This window comes from Anopheles coluzzii, chromosome 3 (genome assembly GCF_943734685.1).
Source record: "Anopheles coluzzii chromosome 3, AcolN3, whole genome shotgun sequence".
Lineage (NCBI taxonomy): Eukaryota > Metazoa > Arthropoda > Insecta > Diptera > Culicidae > Anopheles > Anopheles coluzzii.
This window is the reverse complement of record NC_064671.1, coordinates 91,780,280-91,800,411: the sequence shown is the minus strand read 5'-3', so window position 1 is coordinate 91,800,411 and position 20,132 is coordinate 91,780,280. Positions and strand designations below refer to the sequence as shown.

Genomic DNA, 20,132 nt, shown 5'->3' with positions numbered 1-20,132 from the left:
GACAAAATCCTTCACAAATTGTGCACGACGGAGGTTAAAATATCCATCACACGGGCAAAGGAACGCCACAGAGCAGCGAGCTCACGAATTCTCATCGGCAGAAACAAATTTAGAAATTTCTCCTTCCTTTTTTTCTGAGCCCCACGGTATGCCCTCGGCGGCCAGTCTTTCGTGTGCTTGTGTTTGTATGGAAATGGGTATATTTATAGGGGTGATGATGAGGTCCAACGCTGGGGACAACACACACCGACCGACCGACCGACCAACCATGTGCAAAGATTTCAGATGATGCGCGCACGATTTTTATGCGTTTTCTGCGGTGTCTCTTGGTCGCGCGAGACCCGTTGCTCGAATACATGTTTGTGGGACCTTGAAGCAAAACTTCAAACCCTCCACAGACAGCGTGGCAGTGGGGGAAAGAAGTGGAATGGGAATAATAAACAATCTTGCATATTGAGGCGTCCGTTTGCTTGCCATACATCATTCACCAAACACGACAACGAGCAGCAATGTGTGTGTGTGTGAATTGAACACTATGATTAGAACACAACGATGACACATCGATTGCCGTCGTGGGGGTACTGCGCCGAGGGGAGAGATGGCCTCCAACGAATCACAAACCACACGCCTCAGAAGGAATCAACGTTGGTGGCGGTACGGGTTATCAAACAATCGTGGTTTGAATAGAGCATGATAAGAAACTCGTGGGCCGGTCAACTGATTAATTAGTCTCCGCTCTGGGGCCATCCTTTTCCTCCAAATTTCACTCAATTTCCCCTCGGGGTGTAGGATTGAAGTCGATCGCTCTCGGCGTAATTTATTGCAATCGAAGCGCAAACGCTCGAGGAATGTGACGCCGAGATTACATCCCTAAAGCCATAGAGAGAGAGAGAGGGATCAGCTTCCGATTGAGCATCGGGCCACAGGCACACAACCGTCCTTCTTCCCTTTCTCGCCCATATTTGGCCCACTTTCACGGCGTGATTGCATTCTTGGAAATGACAGTGGATTAGATGGGAGCTTCGACAGTGGGACAAAAACAACCAACCGATTAATCACCCATCCCCCGAAAAAGGCAAACGAACCAAGATTTCTTCCCTCTGCTACAGGAATAGCGAAGACGAAAACAGATAAACGTTCGTCCCATTCAACAATAACACAACAGCGTCCAACTATTTTTACCCGTTCGATACGCGGTTAGAAAACAAAACAAACCATCTTTGCTATTAGCGGGCGTGCTTTGGTCGCCACGGCAGCATCGGCACGCTTTCCTCGGCGGGAAATCGGCGGGAGTAAAGGGCTGATTGGGTTGGATATCTTTACCCTTGATTGTTGATGAGTAAGCGGTTAAATAAGTGTGTCCCGTGCACTTGCTCAACGGAAACAAGATGAATGAGAGCTCATTTGAAGGGATGAAAGCAATCATAAAGTAAATACCCATGAAGATACTGTACCATTTTTCACGGTCACTATGATCCAGTGCATTCGTAGTGCCGTGCCAAACGGTCGGCTTGCGATAGCGCAGGTCGCAGGTTCGAATCAAATCTGGATCCACAAATATGACGTCCTTATTCCGTTCAGTTTTCAACGAATATGAAGAGTTTATGACTTTAATATAACATAAAGTCAAAGAAACGGCCAACAAAGACGAAAACGAAGCGCTACTACGATTCCTACGCTAATCTAGAAAGTTTATTGTCGCACCAAGACACGGCCGTCTGTTTTATATGAAAATAAACGGTCTTTTGCCGCCCTAAATGACGGCAGAGTTTAGAATAATAAACGCTTCACATTTGCAGTGCGCAGCTGACCTCGGCCGAACACGGCATATGATGTCATGCGGCGTTGACGGGACCTTCACCAACCAAACCCGAAACCCCCGAAAAAAAAAAACCCAACGATATCCGCCGATCGTGCCCGGTGGTTGCTTCAGGCCAAGGTCTCGGAGAGAGGTTAGAGAAGAGTTGAAGATATTCTGGCAGACCCTTCCTGTGCTGGTGGTCACCCCAGGAAACGACCTTCCGCACTATAACCCGGCGGAGGCAATTGCATACGTACGGTGGGGTCTATATCCCAATAAAAACACAGTTCTGTTCTGTGTGCGTCGTGTGCGTTATTTTTACTTCCCTTCCGACGATGTTGAGCGTTCAGTGGCTTGCTACAATTTCTCAAGTGGACACACCCAGGACCCGAGGTCTGCTGTTCAATGTTTCCCTTTTGTATCGAGCACAGGCTCGGGTGAGAAGCGAAAATCGGCAATTAGGATATGGAGCTTGGCTAACAGAAGTTGCATTCGCTTCAAATCAATTTCAAGTAGTTCCACTCCAGCAGACTAACGATCCCGGCACATCGCCAGGCAAAACATGCGCTGGAACGTATATGCGTTTAGGACTGTGTATCATGCCTCAGGGCAATTCGTGACATCTTCACCCGACCAAGCGGCCCGTGTCTCGTCGTGCACGGGTGGCAATTGACATCCAACGACCGAAAAAAGGAATTCTAACCATTCCCCACTAATTCGGTGTTGAAAGTGGGAGATGGTCGTGACGGATCGGGTTGAAAGTGAGGTTAACTCTTCCCAACGGCCAAAGTGATGACGTACCGCTATTAATAGAAGCAATAAGTCAGTGTGTCAGTGACACGCCAACCACCCTCCCACCAACCCATTTCTCGTGTGCTGCTGCTGTTACCACTGGCACACTTTAGCTGCTGCAACGTGCTTAAAATTTATGATACGTGCAAGTGTGCAACTGTGCGAGAGTGCACTAGACCGGGTCACCTTCCCCCATACACATGTGTGGTTGGTGTTGCACGGGAACGGGCATCTCCGGGCATCCGTCAGAGCTTCTGGTGCAGTAAATGGGCAACCGAGAAAACAATTGCATCCACAGCACCAACAACTGGTTCAAATGCTTGTGAAGTAAAAACGCCCAAGAAAATATTAAAATAGGGCAAGGGAAAGAAAAGTGATTGTTCTCTCTCTCCTAGTACTGTTAAACTAATGGCACACCACTAATGCACTGTTGTGCTTTTGCCCCACGCATACAAGCTATGTGAGGAGCCCACTTGAGCGTAATCTGGATGTGTGAATCAACTTCAAGCGAACTGAAAAAATGACGTCTCCCTTGCACGTTTGAGTCGATCGATATTCTTGGTAATTTGTTCAAAATGTAATAACGACAGTGGCTTTAAATCACAAAACCTCACCTCTCCACTCGCCGCTTCCCGATCCGTGCGCTGCCTGCTGTCCGGCAGTAACAGCAGCTCGGTGGTTCGGTCAACTCGTAATTACATCATCCACCGATTCTGTTCGATTCGGTCGTGCAGTTTGCCGGAGCGATGATCTCATCCTACCACCATCGGCTTTAGCAGAGAGCAGGACATTTCCCACTGGTTGTTGAACAAATGCCTTATACCTCTCTTTGGTAGTGAGTACAGTGGATACTCCAATAATGGGTTAATTACCTTAAATAATATAAACTTTGCAGTAAATAAAAACCAGCCCTCATTTTATCGTCTAGGCTCTCTCGTCGAGCTGGATGATGATGATCAATATTTGCTCAATCGTGCTTGAAAAATGTCATTGCTTTTTCACCTTCCAATTACGACGCGGTGTGTTGTGTCGTTAAATAGACGCAGAGAGCTTCCCATTAATGCCACACTTTCCAGTGGTGCAGGAAGGGCAAAGGAGAAGAGCACAAAGGGGGAACATTAAATTAGGACACATCCCGACCCACACACCTTGCCCATCATCATCATTGCCATGGATCATCAATCGCAACGGCAAAATTGAGTTTCCATCCCACTTCAAACGGAACACCTCTTTCATAGCAACACAGCCGACTGATTCGGTCGCGCGATGACACGGAATAAGGAAATGAATGCGCGGCTGAGAGAGTTCACTCCTCCTGAGCTGAGGCGTGGTGAGGAGTTTAAGCTTGCCTTCCTTCCTTCCGGTTGCAAATTAGATTGCCCCCCGTTCCCTTTCTTTGGAAGACACATCGGGTGACTTTACCTAGGAGAAATTGATATCTTTGCTTGAGCAATCAATGAAAGCTTCGCCAGAGCCGGCAAATGGCTTTTGAAGGTTCAATTGAATCACACCCTGTCAGTTTACTTACTGGAATGGGGCGGTTTTGGTGAGAGGCGCATGGGTGGGTAAGGTAAGGCGCAATGTCAACGTGTGTTTGGTGCAAATTTCCCGTTTGCGATGGATGAGAGTTCTTGAGCAAGCAATGCAGAAATCTAAAGTAAATAAAGGTACTACGCTGATTGAAACTAACACAGATCGTAGCCACATCAATTCTGTTATAAAAACATATTTGAATGATTTGAAAGTTGTCGTAAAATGTTTACTAAACAGATAGTGAAAGCAATAATTCAAACAACACAACTATTACGCCGTACAACAAATAAAACATTCATCAAACTATGACGCCGAGCGTAACATCTGACACCTTTATAGGATGAACATGAGCAAACAAGCAGCAACGGAGCAACGCAAGCAAAAATTGCATTAGAATCTTTGCGCAAGCCCAGTCTGTGTGTGTTTTGTGCGGTGCTGCGACCGTTTGTTTATTTTGTAACTTAATATGAAAACAATCAAACACCGACAACTTCCACACACAGAGGAAAAAGCTTTTCCTTTTTTTTTTTGCTGTCCTAGATATAGAATGACATTTGCTGCTGACACAGAGGCATTAGAGGCCGCTCGCGACTCGACCCGACGCGGTCTTGGCTTGAAGCAACGTTGGTTCGAAAACGTTAGGGACGGGACAAACTTGCTGCCTGTGTCATAATAGAGAAAGAGTTTCCATTTTTCACTTCTTGAATGTTCAAATTCATCTTTCCGTTTTTAACACGTCACAAGTTGGATTTTCTAATCCGTACACAAGAGGTGACGACGACGTGACGGCTCGGTCCTTATTTCATTTCGCTTCGGTTGATGTAGGAATGCGTCTGTGTCTCATTTGACGCCTAGATTATTAGTTTCTCTGTCTCACTCTCTCACTGCCAATGTCTCTCGCTGTGCTTTTCTGATGGTAGCGGGTGATAATTATATGCATTCAGCTGAAGAAACGGGAAGGCGTTTAAAGCGTTTAAAGAAAAGAGCCGAACAAAAACGCACAAGAAATTAAGCGTGCGTGTAATAACGTGCGTGAGGAGAAATGTTATTCATAACGCAACAAAAACTCCAACCGAGAACTGAGATAAGGACAAGAGAGAAGGAAGTAGAGGCAAAGAATTTCATAATTTATGACACACGAGGTTCGCTGGCTGATGCATACTTATGAAACGCAATTCTAAATGGGAAAAGGAAGGGTGGTTTGAGCATAGGAAAGCGTAGATCGGGAAGCGAATGTTGTGGGGAATTTATGATGCACCATCTCTCTCTCTGTGGAGGTAGTACAAGACCCTACAACTCCTACGCACACGCAATCATCTTCAGTTATGCGGAGATGATGTCTTAGTAGCCGTCTTCTCGGACACTCAACCTCCTTTGCAAAGGGGAAACATAAATTTATAGCATAATGAGCACAAACACACAAAGCGCATTCAAATGGCCCACAAACCCATCCAGCGCGGCGGAGCCGATTATCGTGTTGGCGAGATTTTTTGTGCTTCAAGTGACAGCTATCCCATTCATCCTGCTGTACCCCCACACCCAGTGCCACTGGTTAATGCACACACAAGGGAAGCAACCATTCACTGGCTACAAGTGAAGTGGGCAACCACCACCATCACCACCATCGTGTCTGTCTCGAACAGGTGGCTCCTTTAGCATCGTCGGACAGGATGTCACCACCGGGGCGAGAGAGAGTGTGGAGTAGAATTTTTTAATGAACTTCACCACGAAGAAAACAAACGGCACACCACCAAAGCACGTCGAAGGAATGCTTAATGAAACCCCGAACAGGAACACGTTGTGCACTCTTCTTTCTCTCTCCAACGGGTTACGACGACGACGACGAAAACAACGACACGCTATGACATTCTGGTCCTCAGACATGCAAAACAAACGGTCGTTGTCGTCGTTTTTTTACCATTGCCTCAACAGCTACACTTAAGCATGATCTCTTGGGGATGTTTTGTTGGGGGGGGGGGGGGGGGGGGGGAAAGGGTTTTGATGATGCCATCATAACAACAAAAACCCATAGACTGCGCGCGCCCATTTCTTCCTCCCTGTCCACGTTCTCAATTGGGTCCACAATATTTCCCCGCCCCCGGGATGGGTGACTGATGAGCAAAAGAATGGCGACTGTCGATTTAGGAATGTTGGCAGAGAGTTTCAGGAAAGCCAGAATGACAGCAGATGCAGCAATGTGTCATTATGTGCAATAATGTTTGCTAGGTATTCTATCGTCGTCTACCAAACGGGTAGTAAAACTGGGATTGAAGCCTATTAAAATTGGAGATAAGGGTTTAGACCTAGAATCTGGATGAACACTTGTCATAAAAAGTAGTAAAATATTGCAAACAACTGTTGAGGATCTAGACTTTGTTCGCCGAATTGGCCTTAAGCCGGTCGTATCAGTTACGCGAATAGACCAATTAGTACAAGGGCACCACTTTAAATCCTTCAAACAGTGTAAGAATTTAGCAGTTGATGCATTCCAAATTGACCGACTTCAAATTGACCGTAAAACATTAAACTTCTATTCTGTTCTATTCCGCCCAAATGCGCATCACCACTTTCAACTTGCCGTCCAATCAACTCCAATTAACGACGTTTGATTGAAATCAGCGAAAGATGACATCGAGAGATGACATCGGGCAATGGGCTTTCGCAACAACAAAAAAACTTTGCTCGTATCACACTCGCCACACCACTCACCTGCAATGGGTAGGGAACGGCGGACACCCCAATGCTCTAACTCACTTGCAGCAACGCAGTTCTGCCTGGGTGTGGCCCGAGTGTGTATCTAACTTTCTTGAGCGCACACTAAAGTAGCATCGAAATACATCGTCACCGCACCTCAAACAATAATACTATTTGCCGAGTGTGAGTCCAAAACGGCGTGGAAAGGTCTCGCTTGGGGTCGCCTTGGGTCTCTCTCTCTCGTTTGACACAATTTTCATCTATATTCAGATGTAAGTTTGTTTCATCTTTTGGGAGGCGGAATAGACGACGGAGGGGAGCGCTGCCGTGCGGTGTTCTAGGTTGCGACGATGTTTGTTCTTCTTTTTTATTAGCTTTTCAACTTTGCCTACACACTCACACACATCAACATTTGGGGAGGCGTTTTGCAACTTTGGCCCGGTCACCCTTCCCTTTCTCAGAGAGGACGAGCAAATGGTGCAATGACGATCTTCGCCTTCGAGGCCACAAACCAGTATGACACCATCAGCAGCAGCAGCAGCATCATCATCATCAACATCATCAGCATCAGGCAGAAAACTGGTATGGTGATGATGGTGTTCTCGGGACAGTATGACATCATGCGATAGACCATTTGCTCACTGTCGAATTTAGTGCACACGCGGGAGAATCGAGGGGTTCTTCTTTGGGACAGAGAAACGCAAGCACGCGCAAAAAGGAAAATAACATTTCATTTCTTCTTCGCTGGTGCGCAGAGGGTGTTTCTCCAGTATTTTATAGCAATCAAGCCAGCACACAGTTGCTGGATGAAGCTTGTGCGCGATCTTCTTTGGAGTGGAGTAACCAACAGTGGTTGGTGGGGAAGAGGGGAACGGGGAAGCTCGTTCGTATTCCGGTCGGGTCCGTAATTGAATTTGATTCAGCAAATCGAAAGTTCGCTACCACATACGCAACACACCGTCAATTGCTGCCGAAAGACTAACGTTCGCGATGGCGGAAATAAAGTTCTCCGGTGGTCTCTTAAACAAATGGAAGATTGCTTAAAGACAATGTATAGTTTCAAAGATTTTGAAAAGATGGTAGCGGAATCGGATACTAAGCGTAAGCGTCTTGGAAAAGGAAACGCCAATAGATGATAATGCTATAAAACATAACTTGATTTAAGTGCAAACTTAATGGATCCCCATATGACCACCAGCAATAGTGTAATCTGAAGCATGCTGTCAAATAATTCGCTCTGAAAATCCAGGACAGGTTCAAATCTCAACGAAATTCATTGCTCATTCTAGCCTCAAAGTTGGACGTTTAGGTATCCAAGTCAAAATGCTTGTGATGAGGTTCAAGGATTTCAGATTCAAGAGAGAATTAATTAAGATAAAATGATTTTATTGGACAATCACTTAAGCAGCTGTACATTATCATACAAAAGATACACAGCAGCATCCAGCACTCAATCGAACACACTTTCTATGTCGAATCAATACATTTCAATTCCCCACTATTACACCCCAGTTGCAATCAGCTTTTTACTATCAGCTGCACAACTATTCCAATCATCCCGAGAAGGAAACAGCTCAATAGCCTCGGAGGAAATAAACCACGTCCCAATAGACAGACCACCGATTGATCCGAATACCGATCAGTGGTGAGCTGCGGCAACTTCATCATGCCTCCTCTCCCTCAGCATGTTATATGGCAAAACAATTGTGTTCCGATACCACCACAATACAGCACACGCCACACTGTCCAGGCTTTGGCACGCGAAGGCACTCGCCTGCCAATCGCAACTAATAACACCTTCATCCACTCCCCCCCCCCCCCCCCCTCCTCTTCCCAGGAGGACGAGAATACACCCTGCCGAGCTGTGAGAGCCTTTTTCTCGCCGGCGTCGAATCCGAACCGGACGGATGGAATAATGGCAAAATAAAATGCACTTAACCGCGTGCAATCGGTGCAACTAGAAGCCGTTTTTTATTGTGTGTGTGTGTGAGCATTGACCGTTATTCACAATAGCAGCACCAGCACCACCAAGACTCCCGGGAAAGCTGTCCCCATCGGGGGCTACCCCGCGGGTGGCGGTGAGTGCTGATTGAAATGGCCACGGAACAATAGGCTTCCTCCCCCCAGCAACCCCCTGCCTGCAGACTACACCATCCGACCGACACCAATGTCAGACAAAATGAAGTACGTGGTTTATGCTCCGGTGCACTTTGGGGTGTAGAGCGGGCCTAGTACGCCATTCAATGCACTTAAGAGGATTGTGTGTTTTCAAGTGTGAGCACGACGCATTACTTGGGCGAGAACAAGCGGGCCCGTTTTTTTCACATGCAAAATTTGTAATACTTTGAAACAGAGAGAAAGAGGGGGATAGTTCAACGATCACAAAACGATTTGAAGTTTGATTATTCTTTTGTTTTTCACCACTTAGCGTTTAACAGCATTAAAAACGGAGTCGTTAAGGCGTCTCGTTTTTCGACTTCAAATTAAGAAGAAAAGAAATTCAAAAATAACGGCTTTATGCTACGGAACAAGAAGCACAAAGATTAGGATAAAACGCGCATTGTTTCTGTACTTTCATTACGGTTTGTGCTTAAACGCTTCTAATTAGGAAAATGTTACTTGGGTACTCACAGAGGAGTAAAATGATGTTTGGGAATTGATTTTTATGGGTAAGAATATGATGTTAATCCGGTTCGAAGGACCAAGCTCTTTTCTCAGCTCTAATGGTATCATCTAACGCCCAAAACTATCTGTCCGTCAGCACCTACCTCCCCAAGGAATGACTCAAATCCCAACAAACCTACAATTCCACATTGCATTCTTTCCCCCCAACGAGACACGTGTGTGTGTGTTTGTATTGGTGCCACCAGATCTAACGCAACTGACGGACGAAAAGGTGCGGTCGCGCAAAAGCGCTGTGAAAACACACGCGCAACGCAACATTTCTACCGTTGTCTGCGTGAGAAGGTTGTTTCGCTGCTGCCGCCGCCCAATATTGTCACACGATCACTAACAAAAACGATCTACACTCTGGCGACCAAGCGCCAACAGCAGATTCCGATCTGCGGCGGGTCAGCAGCACCCCTCGCCCACCTGTCAATGTCCCCCAGTGGCCAGGTTTAAAGGCCCCACTCGATAGTTCGCCTCGCGACACACTAACACACACACACACACACACACACACACACACACACACACACACACACAAATAGACGAGAGCGTAGCTCAGACTAACAAGTTGTCAAATGATGCCGCCGCTGACTCAAACATCTGGCGGACGGAGACGACCACCATATACCCTCTCCTATCGATGCTTTTAGCGCGCGTTTGTGGATGGCGTTAGCGTGACTGACCGTGAGTATCATTGGATGATGCGAGCAAAAACAAAAAAAGAAGCAAACTGCGCGTACACAGCTGCAAACATTATGTCATCTTTTATTTTACTATTCACACTACACACCACATATCCGATTGGATATATCGTTTGCACATGTATTCTGTGGTAGTGGTCGTGCTGTCTGGAAATTCTTTCCAATGTGCTGTTAGCCACACGACAGCAATTCTAGCCAATGTCAAGTTATTTAGGTCACCAAAGTTCTTCTAATAAATGTAATACGATATTAGGAAGATGTCAGCGATTAATGTATCAAAGGGAGTCAACAATCTCCAAGACCAATGTACAAAGGTCGTAAAAGCTAAATTTGAAGTTCCAAACTTCGACCTGAGGAAACGTGTGTTCCACAATCTGATGTAAAACAAGGTAGAACGCACACAGGTTAACGGTGAAATTGTGATTAAAAACAGGTTTAGGCAATTTTGTACGAAACAACGTCGTAAATGTTGGAAAAGACCACGCCGCTTAGTTCCTCATAAAACGCCTAGAGACACGTGTCATATAGCACCACGCGGGGGCAACGTGGAGGAACCACACCCTAACATTATGCTTGCTCTGGCACCCATGTTCGCTTTGTTTCACTGCTAACCTGCTACCGTCGTTCCACAACGATGGTGAAAGGGTTTAGAGGGTAAAAAAGCTAGAACAATGAAGGGGTCTATGTACTTTCCCCAAAAAAATATGTTCCCCTTTTCTTCAGCTGTGATGTATCTTAGAAGAGTGGAAAGGAAAGAAAGGTTTATGAGCATGTGCACCTGTAGAGTTCTTTTTCTCTCTTTATTCCCTTTCTTCCTTCCCACCTACATCACACCCAAGGAGCTGTGTGTTTGATAATTACAGGTGAATAACCTCGTCCACCAACAACACCACACGGTGCTGTACGCACTACCTCTCCCTAAAATGTCAGCTGCGTCATATCTTCACATTTTTGCTTCACCCAACAAACTATTACTGCTCCCTACTGTGAGTTCTCAAATTGGAATCTTCATTAGGAAGACTGGGACGGTTCGGTTTTGAGGTATTTAAGGGCCAATTAGCATCATGCACGTCGTCCCGCGGGACGCCATCATCGACAGGGCGTCCAAAACAGAAACGGGGAAACCCATTTCCAATCTATCTATGACCCAAAACGGGGTAGCTACCAGCGGGGATTCTATTTCTGGACTTCCTAAGCCACTGGGCGCTCCAAGCACCAACCAACCACAGAGACAGAGGAGTCACTGTACTACCCCCCCTGATCCGGAACTGGCGGTCTATAATCAAGCACACGGGGAGCTCCAACGGGAACTACTGTTGGTGGTTGTATGTTTGGGCGACCAACGCTCCCCAACTTCCCAAAAATGTACATCCCCACAGGGTGTGTAAGTTTTTGTCTGTCAGACGATAGGCGCGACGGAAGAACGCTTGCCGAGACTCGCCGTCGTCAAAACCTCCAACATGCTGGCGCCACATGACAAATACATCCCCCTAGCACTTACACAAATTCTCGCTAGTTGAAGCTATTGGCCATCGGTCGAAAGGCTTACAGCAAAAGAAGGAAACTCTGGTTCCTGTTTTCTTTTTCCATTACAGAACCTTTCCCTTTGGTGCTATCTACTGAAAAGTGGTGCGTGTTGACAGTGAGAATGAGGGTATGGGCGGGGGAAATTATAGTACACTGCCGCTGCACACGAAGCTGGACGTCGCCTCAGGCATTAAGGGGCGTTTTTTTGTTGGAACGAGCGAAAATTAACTGATTATGGGCGATAGTTGGCAAGTTGTAGGCAAAGGGACAGACAGAAAGTGAAAATTGCTGGCTTTATTCATTATTCAGAGGTTGTGCTAGACGATGTTGAGGACCTTAGGACATTCAGGGACGTTGAGAAGCATTGGGGACATTGAGGATATTTGTTTTAAGCATTGGAGTATTACTTATTGGCATATTCATAGCAATTGGAGCAAAACTGACCACTATTCCTAGTGTTAGGTCCTCTTTTTCACTTCATCACTTCAATGTATGCCTTTATTTTACAGATCTGCACGCTTTTCTTGTAACTTTTTACACAATTATTGCTACATAAGCAAACATGTACAGGTATAGTTGTGACTGGCAGTCTGCTAACAGAAAGCACCACACTAAAACTAACTCCTTATGTCCCTGCTTTAAGCCCTTTCCAACACACACACACTGCAGTTGCTTTCCAAACAAAAGAATAAATACACATTCTGCCTTTTCCCTGTTATTTTTACCCGCATTTGGGAGTGTTCCCGCATTGGCATGCCCTCACATCCATCCACCACCATCGTGCGGAAGTGGCCGCTGGAAGGTAAAGAGACATAAATTTCACACTTTACACCAGACACAGACACGCGCGCGAGCGAAAGTATATCCGAGCTGGGAAATTCTATCCTTCCTTTCACGCCGACGTTTCCCAAACCCTTCCGAACCCCTCCATTGGAGAGATTGGATATCGGAAAGCCCCAGTTGCGCTTCTCTGTAACGTGCCTCTGTTGCTGCCAATGTCGGAAGTGTCAGTGTCAGGAAAGTTTATCTTCCGCGCCAAAGCATCATCCTCTGGCGGACGTGTTGGGGGCGTTGTGGCATCCACGTTTGGGGAGCAATTTTCGGGAGTAACCTTTTCGCCCCTGAAGACATTTTTCTTTCCCGATGTGCCGCTGTCACAGGATGCTCGCGGGTGTCCCAAGGGCACCAGCCAAGGTATGGGCACGATGCGGCAGAGCGCACGGGAGAAGCTTGTATTTCATGTTATGATTTCCGTTACATTTTGACCATGTATCCGCATTGGAGGCACATAAATGTTTAAGGTTGAAATTCTCCAATCTTTGAAACAAATAAAAACGAAGTCTTTAAAACATTTAACTATGGAACAATGTTTTAATTTGTATCTTCTTTTTTGTCGAACTTTGAAATGACCCAGAAACTCGCTACACACATTATGCCCGATGGCGCTAAAAACCTGTCTGTGGTTTCTTGTAAAAAAGCATAACTCTTTCAAACGCTGGCTATTTATCGTTTCCGGTTTCCGGTGCATCACGCCCAGGTGCACTTGCACGGGTATATGTGTGTGAGTGTGTGTTAGAGCGCTGTTGCACTTAGTAGACCTCTCCTCTCACGGCATTTAGCAACAACCACCAGGGGAAACCATTTCCGTTTTCCGCCTGTATCTGAAGCACACCGCGCGTTGGAGAAGAGCACGAAGTCACCGCCGCAGCCAATCACTGAACCATTCGGTGGTATTGGTGGTAGTGGTGGTGGTGATGCTGTTTGGCCTCATTCTTGGATGCCGGTTCCAACGGAAAGAATTCAAAAAACGGTGCTCCCCATCCACACACCAACGAGGCTTGATCGCGCTCTCGAACCGGTTGGTCAGCGATCGCACAAATACAAATGCAGTCGCACCAGACCAGGTAAGTCTTGTGCCTCTCCATCCCCCGCATCCCCTCCAATCCCTTCCTGGTGAAGGAATAATGTTAAGAAAGAGGGTTTGAAATGAAATAACGAATTATTATTGTACAACGCCCTCGGGAGAGGAGGGAAGAGGAGGGATCGTTGCGCTCGATCTGTGGTCGGGGCCGTTTGTGTGTATTCACCCACCCACAACAAAACCGTGAACAAAATGCGCTTGATGGTGATGATGATGTTGTGCCGTTTGCCGCGCACGCCGGTGTGTGTTTTGAACGCAAGCCAGCAGGGTGTGTGTAAATATGAAACCGTAATACTTTTATGTTTATTTTATTGGTTTTTCTTAGAAAGAAAGCTTTCAGATTGGAGGATGAAGTGAGTTTAAGTGGTTTAAATTTATATAATCTATATTAGACTGAAATATTAAACTAAATGTATCGGGTTTTCACTAGAAACTACAAACATGACATTACTTAATATTCTTCTTTAGTTAATAATGAAAAATGACAAATAACCTATTTTGGGTGAAATTTTGGGACAAAAATTGCAACAATGTAATTAATTCCATAGGACGGTTTCATAATTACACACTTGTCACCGGCACCAACCATTCCAACCGCAGCAGCGCGCGTTTCGCGGCTCACTGCGTTTTGTTGTGTTGTATATTTTGTTACATGTGAGGGGGGGGGGGGGAGAGACAGAGAGGGAGCCAAAACCAGTTTTTCTACTTTTCGGTTTTCGGGGCTTTCGTCAAGTTCTACCCCAAACACTATCCTAGCCTCTTCTTTTCCCCCCTGCTCCACACCCACTCACATAGCTCCACGCCACAGAAGAAAGGGTGAAGCGAAAAGAACAAAATCTCCACACAACCACACAAAATGGGCCACCGCCTCTCTTCTGCTCCTTTCTTTTTTGGATACACTGTTGGTGGTTTGTGTATTTACACATTTTGGAGTGTTGCAGTATGTGTGTGTGTGTGTCTGTGGTGTTTCTCGACTGCTTGTTTACTGCACCTTATTTGATATTCCACTTTGCTTTATTGGTCGCTCCGCTTTGGTTGCCACAGACAGTTTCTCTCCCCTTTCTCGAAAAACTAACCCCACCCGCCCTCTCCTCACCTCTACACCCTTAGTAACTTTGCCACGCTGACCACTCTTTCGGGCCATTCTTCTTTATATCCCCCATTTTTTCATCCAAACCTTTATGCAGACGGCACCGGCTTCGTCAGCGAACGCATATATCATTCGAAAAAAGGAATAAATGCATGGCAAGGAAGTGGAATTTAAGATGGAAACATTAAGCGCTACAAATCGTTGCTGAACGAGAAATTGTAATTTTAATTTTAAACTCACCTTTAGCTGTTAGCGAAAGTGCGACACGCGACACGGCGAAACCGAACAGTTCAAAATTATTTGATGATGACGATTAGTTGGATGACGATGACACGATGATGTCAGCAGCGGCAACAGATCCGCAGACGGGCCTTGTTGTGTTGTTCTTTTTTTTTTCTTCGCTCCGTTAACGGCTTTCCGCTATTGTGCCTTGTTCACACAAACACATACACATACACTTTCTCACCCCTAAAAACAGTGCATAATAATCAGGGTCGTGCACAACACAGGGGGACACACACACGGGGAACAGTAAGTTTCCTTCCTATGAACGCCCCGGCGTGGTTTTCCGATTGTGTGTGCCCTTTTGTGCGTTTTATTTTTCCCCGTGAATCACACACTGCATACACGCACATACACACATTCACTCACAGTAGGCTTTGGGAGGAAAATTGCACCTTTCACAGAACGGGGTGCGAACGGGATGAAAGATACCAGCAAGAGGGACAGAGGAAGATGGAGAAAAGACGCAATCGCGTTTTTTTTAGATTAATTTTCACTTTTCCTTCGCTCGATACACACACGCCACTAATCAAACACGCACGCACTTTTCGCTAGAACGGGAAGTGGAAGAAATAACTTTTTTTTCTCTATTTCGGCTCTAATAAACAAACAAGAAAAACAGACACACGAACGCACGGAACTAGTTTTGAATTTTCCCATTCATACACGGTTAAGGGAAGAGAAGCAAAAGAAAAAAGAAAAGCCCCTCACAGAACGGAACCACACACAAGCTATGGTTTTTTTTTTTGTTTCGATCTCACCCTCCCCTCGAAATCCACCTCACAACATCATGTCGTGTGTTTGTGTGTGCGGCACACGTACGTGTTAATATCTATGGGTGGCAGTGGTAGCAGGCGACGACGGCGAAGGCAAGCGCAGCACAAACACATACGCACTGGACTGTCCACACACTTGGCTCGAGAATTACAAAAAAAAGAAGGAAAGACAAACTAAACCCAGTCGGAGTAGAAGCCACGAACCTGCCCGTTTTAATTCCCTCCCCCTTTCAAGCGACCGGTGGTCAACAGCAGCACCACCACCATCACCAACCCAATCATCCCGTCATGTCTACCAACAAAACACACCGATGCGCGAAATGGCTTCTTCACCGGACGATTTCCCACCTTTTCCTGCTCTTCTTCTCTGTTTCTCACTCTCTGTTAGCATGCAGCACCTTATTTTTATGTTGCTTTTATGTTTTATCAACGCACACTGTCACGCACACACACACACAGAGGTACTTGTCACGTTTGTGTTAATTTTTTTTCTCTCCCCATTCTGCTGATAAAACGCATTCAAATATCACTCGCCAACAAAGCGCGCCTCACCGACAGCTTTCAGGGAGTTTTCTTCAGCCAATAACACACAGCACCACACACACACACACCCAATCCCACCGAACCGAAGGTGTTTTTTTTTTGTGTTTTCCCTTTATGCTGCACCTACATAGAATGCTTTATGCGGTATTTTCAGCGCGACCACTACGACGACGACACGGTTGACACAGACACGTCTGCTCTCATCGGGTTCCGCGAAGTTAATAATTTTTTGGTCGCTGGCAACGCGGTCATAGCGCAACACGGACTGGCTGCGTACGTTTGCTGGTGCGAGAGTGTGTCTGAGTGTGTGCGTGTGCTCGGTCCGGTAACCCAGTTAACATTTGATTCGCCTAAATTGACAGCTATCGGGCGTCAATGAAAATACCGGTCTAAAAATATATTTTAGATACATTTCATAACTTTTGTTGTTTTACAGACTTCAGCGAAAACTAAGATGAGCGAAAAATGCAGTAAGATTCTAAAAACTTGAGGTTTGATGAAACATCTTTACGATCATTACGATATTTTTCTTCTACCAAAAACAGTCAAAACTCTTTAGACGAGTTTAAATTGCCTGCCTGTTGAAAGGTTGATTCAGGTAGGATGCTTTATAAATTTTCATACCTTTTTCACACAAATTGAGATCAGTATTGTCTCCAAAGGCCAATAAATTTCAGTGCATTTGTATTCAAACGGTCTCCCATAAAAACACATGCTTTTTATTGAACTGTTTTATTGAACTCAGACATTAATCTGCAAAGCATGCCAACTAAAAGGCGGTCAACTAATAAAATGCGACTTCGGTTGGTAGGGTAAAAGGGCTTGAGTTGGCTTGAACAAATTAACCGACGATTTCGCAATATGTTTGGAAGCTTCACGATTGGTCTGTTTGTGACTTGTGAAAGCAAGGCAACGCCAGGTTCTTTTTTATGATCATATCGATCAAGAAACTATTGTTACACATTTTTACACACAAGACGGCTAGCAGGGGTGATCCCGGGGTACATTCGTCAACTCGAACGACTTAATAACATTTCCGTCATGGATTCAAGCCTAGAATGGAGCGTCTTCCCGTAGCAAGGATTGACGATCCGGCTGCGTAGTAATAAATAGAGTCTCGAAAGCCTGTATAGGCAAGCATGACCATCGCGTAGGACGTTACGCTAAATAGAAGAAGAATGAAAGCCGACCTCCATTCAATATAAAAATATAGCAATTCATTTTCCCGCTGGATCAAGGTGTTATAAATGACAAGGTGAAGTTGTTCAGAGCAAAATGACATTTCTCTTCCGGGGGCTCCGGTATAAAAATCGGGGAGGGGTGGTGCGGGGTAATGAAATTTGTATGCAGAGAGTGACAGATGTCCCTCACAATGTCGCCCCGCAAAAGCGATAAAAATCAACCTTCTAAATACATTATCCTTGCGCTGGATGCTCAAATTCGAACATCTTCAGTTCGAATCCTCATTTTGACAGCTCTTTTGACATCCAAGACGTCCATCCGTGCTGCCCCAAATGTTCTTTGTGAATCGACGCGCAGAAGGGAAGACATTTTCTTTTTCAAGCCGTGTGAAATTTCGGTGTGTAATTTTAGGTGTGAAATTTTAAGCACTCGCAGCACAGTCTTGCTAACCCATCGTGTTGGAATTTCTTTGCTCTCTCTCTAAAAATTGCAGCAACCAGTGCGTAATTGCATTCGCTTGCAGCAGTTCCAGCTTCGTGGAATAAAAGAAAGTTGTGCAGCCCTCTACTTGACCGGCTAATTTTGCAGCCCGTGCCCGTGTGTGCCCTTGTCGCTAGGAAGCCGTAACCAAGCAGGAAGAAGAAGGAACGCAAAATGGGTGTACAGATTGTCCCAATTGCCAACGGTGACCGTAAGTATCGGAATGCGCCAGTGTGCGCTGAGCTGCGGTGGCGAATTCTGGGAGTTAATCGTCTTTTTATGCTGAAATTTTTCGTGTGTTTCCTTTCCCCCTCCCCTCTCGGTGTTCTTCCCATCCCTTAGAGACCACCTTCCCCAAGCCGGGTCAAACGGCGGTCGTCCACTACACCGGCACGCTCGACGATGGCACGGTGTTCGATTCGTCGCGCACCCGCGGCAAGCCGTTCAAGTTCTCGGTCGGCAAGGGCGAGGTGATCCGCGGCTGGGACGAAGGCGTCGCCCAGATGTCGGTCGGCCAGCGTGCCAAGCTGGTGTGCTCGCCGGACTACGCCTACGGTAGCCGTGGCCACCCGGGTGTCATCCCACCGAACGCTCGGTTGACCTTCGACGTGGAGCTGCTGCGAGTAGAATAAACTGGAGCGTGCAAGCAATCGCTTCACATCCGTTTACCAGATGCAACACACACACACAAATCACACACATACACAGTAACACATATGCATTGACCGAAGCACCGAATTGAAGAATGAGATAAAGGAGGAAGGAAGGCTGGATGTGGATGCAAAAAGCAAGATAAGAAACAGCTACCACCAACCCGTTTCTTGCCCTTTGTTAGTCGAAAAAAGAAAAGAAGCTAAACATTCTTATCATCACGTATGTCGTAACAGTCAGATTGTTATCTTTCCGAGCCTCCGAAGACTCATCACAAACTGTAACAACAACCAGCCACAGCATTATCTCGTACCTAGCAGAGAACTTCCTATCATTGTGTAATCGGCGTTTTTTTCCTAGCTAAAGCTCTTTTTTAACCCTCTAGTCTTTGTTGGCGTATAAAAGCGTGTTTTTTTTAAACGAATGAATTGTACATTCACCCGCACACCAACGAAAGAGAAGAGAAAGGATAAGCCTTTTTCTTCCCCTTTCTTATTCCAAAATTGCACTGATTTTGCATTTAACTATTAAAAACAAGAGCAATAGAGGGGGACGAAGAACGGTAGAGTAGTACAACATAGCGAGATAGCGAGAGCGGAATGTGAAATCAAAATCGCGAGAATCGATCGGAATACAATTAAGATAATTGCAAGCAAACGAACAAGTCTCTCCTTTCGTAGTGGAATCGAACATACATTTGCGAGCTAATTGAGATGATGATGGATAATGAGATGATAAAAATTGAACTTTCCATTTTTCCTAGAGAGCACACTACTAGCAGTCCAGCATGTTTGTCAAAGTTTTTGCTGTATCTTCTTCTCTTGTACCTCTTTAAATTAGCACATTAAACAGGGCATTTCTAGTTCGTTTTTAAGCTTGGATATGGTTGTCCCAGAAACCCAGGAAGCATTTATGTCACCGCGCACCGTTAGTGGCAATATTTATTCGTCAGTACAAGGGATGATCCTTCCTTACGAGGATGGCAACGCAAAACAACCACACCTCTTAAAATGTAACTCAGAAAATGGCTACACTCTGCTACAGCCAGCCCACCCCGCGGTACGTGTACTGTGTAACTGCCAACCCTCGTCGATGTGCAATCCAAACTCTCTCTCTCTTTACAACCTAATCATTGGTCAACGGTCATTGGTACTGCAATGTGAAAATGAATCTGAAACACTCAATAAACCATTAACTCTATACCAAATCAGAATATGGGCATGCGTTTGTTATTGATTTTTTGTTCTGTAAAACGAAAGAAACCATGATTGAGGGTAAAACGTTTAACATCCAGCTTGGATCAGCTTTGTTTCATGAAGGACTTTTGGAGTCATCATGAAGATCTTCCATTTTCTTTCCTGTTTCAATTACAGGGCATTCCAGGGGTTATCATAGTTGTGGGACACTTTCTTGACTCTTTCATATTGGAAATGAACTTTATATGGATGGTAATTGGACTCTTGACACCCTTTTTGGACAGGCTCCTTGG

At 45.6% G+C, this 20,132-nt stretch overlaps 2 protein-coding genes across 10 annotated transcripts in view; one reads left to right on the top strand and one right to left on the bottom strand.

Moving 5' to 3' along the window:
- The window catches only part of LOC120958834 (protein 4.1 homolog), a 42,212-nt gene extending 25,640 nt beyond the window's left edge, over nucleotides 1–16,572 (bottom strand). For 7 of the 9 annotated variants that reach the window (XR_005752093.2, XR_005752099.2, XR_005752100.2 and 4 more), the window contains exons 1-2: nucleotides 16,458–16,572; nucleotides 14,970–15,562 (exon numbers count right to left, since the gene is read on the bottom strand). The gene's annotated coding sequence lies outside the window, so the exon portion shown is untranslated. The remainder of the gene's footprint in view (nucleotides 1–14,969; nucleotides 15,563–16,457) is intronic. The other 2 variants (XR_005752096.2, XR_005752095.2) reach the window with 2 other exon arrangements.
- A 1,228-nt stretch (nucleotides 16,573–17,800) lies between these two features.
- LOC120957038 (peptidyl-prolyl cis-trans isomerase Fkbp12) lies at nucleotides 17,801–19,856 on the top strand. Its single transcript, XM_040378960.2, has 3 exons — nucleotides 17,801–17,909; nucleotides 18,006–18,203; nucleotides 18,335–19,856. The coding sequence occupies exons 2-3, from the start codon at nucleotides 18,167–18,169 to the stop codon at nucleotides 18,622–18,624; spliced, it is 327 nt and encodes a 108-aa protein (XP_040234894.1). The 5' UTR covers nucleotides 17,801–17,909; nucleotides 18,006–18,166; the 3' UTR covers nucleotides 18,625–19,856.
- The last annotated feature ends 276 nt before the right edge of the window (nucleotides 19,857–20,132 follow it).

Excerpts from the sequence above, each read along its gene's own strand:
- LOC120957038 (XM_040378960.2), top strand. The coding sequence starts at position 18,167 with ATGGGTGTACAGATTGTCCCAATTGCCAACGGTGACC. Across the intron at positions 18,204-18,334 it reads CCCAATTGCCAACGGTGACC|AGACCACCTTCCCCAAGCCG; the intron begins GTAAGTATCGGA and ends CCCATCCCTTAG.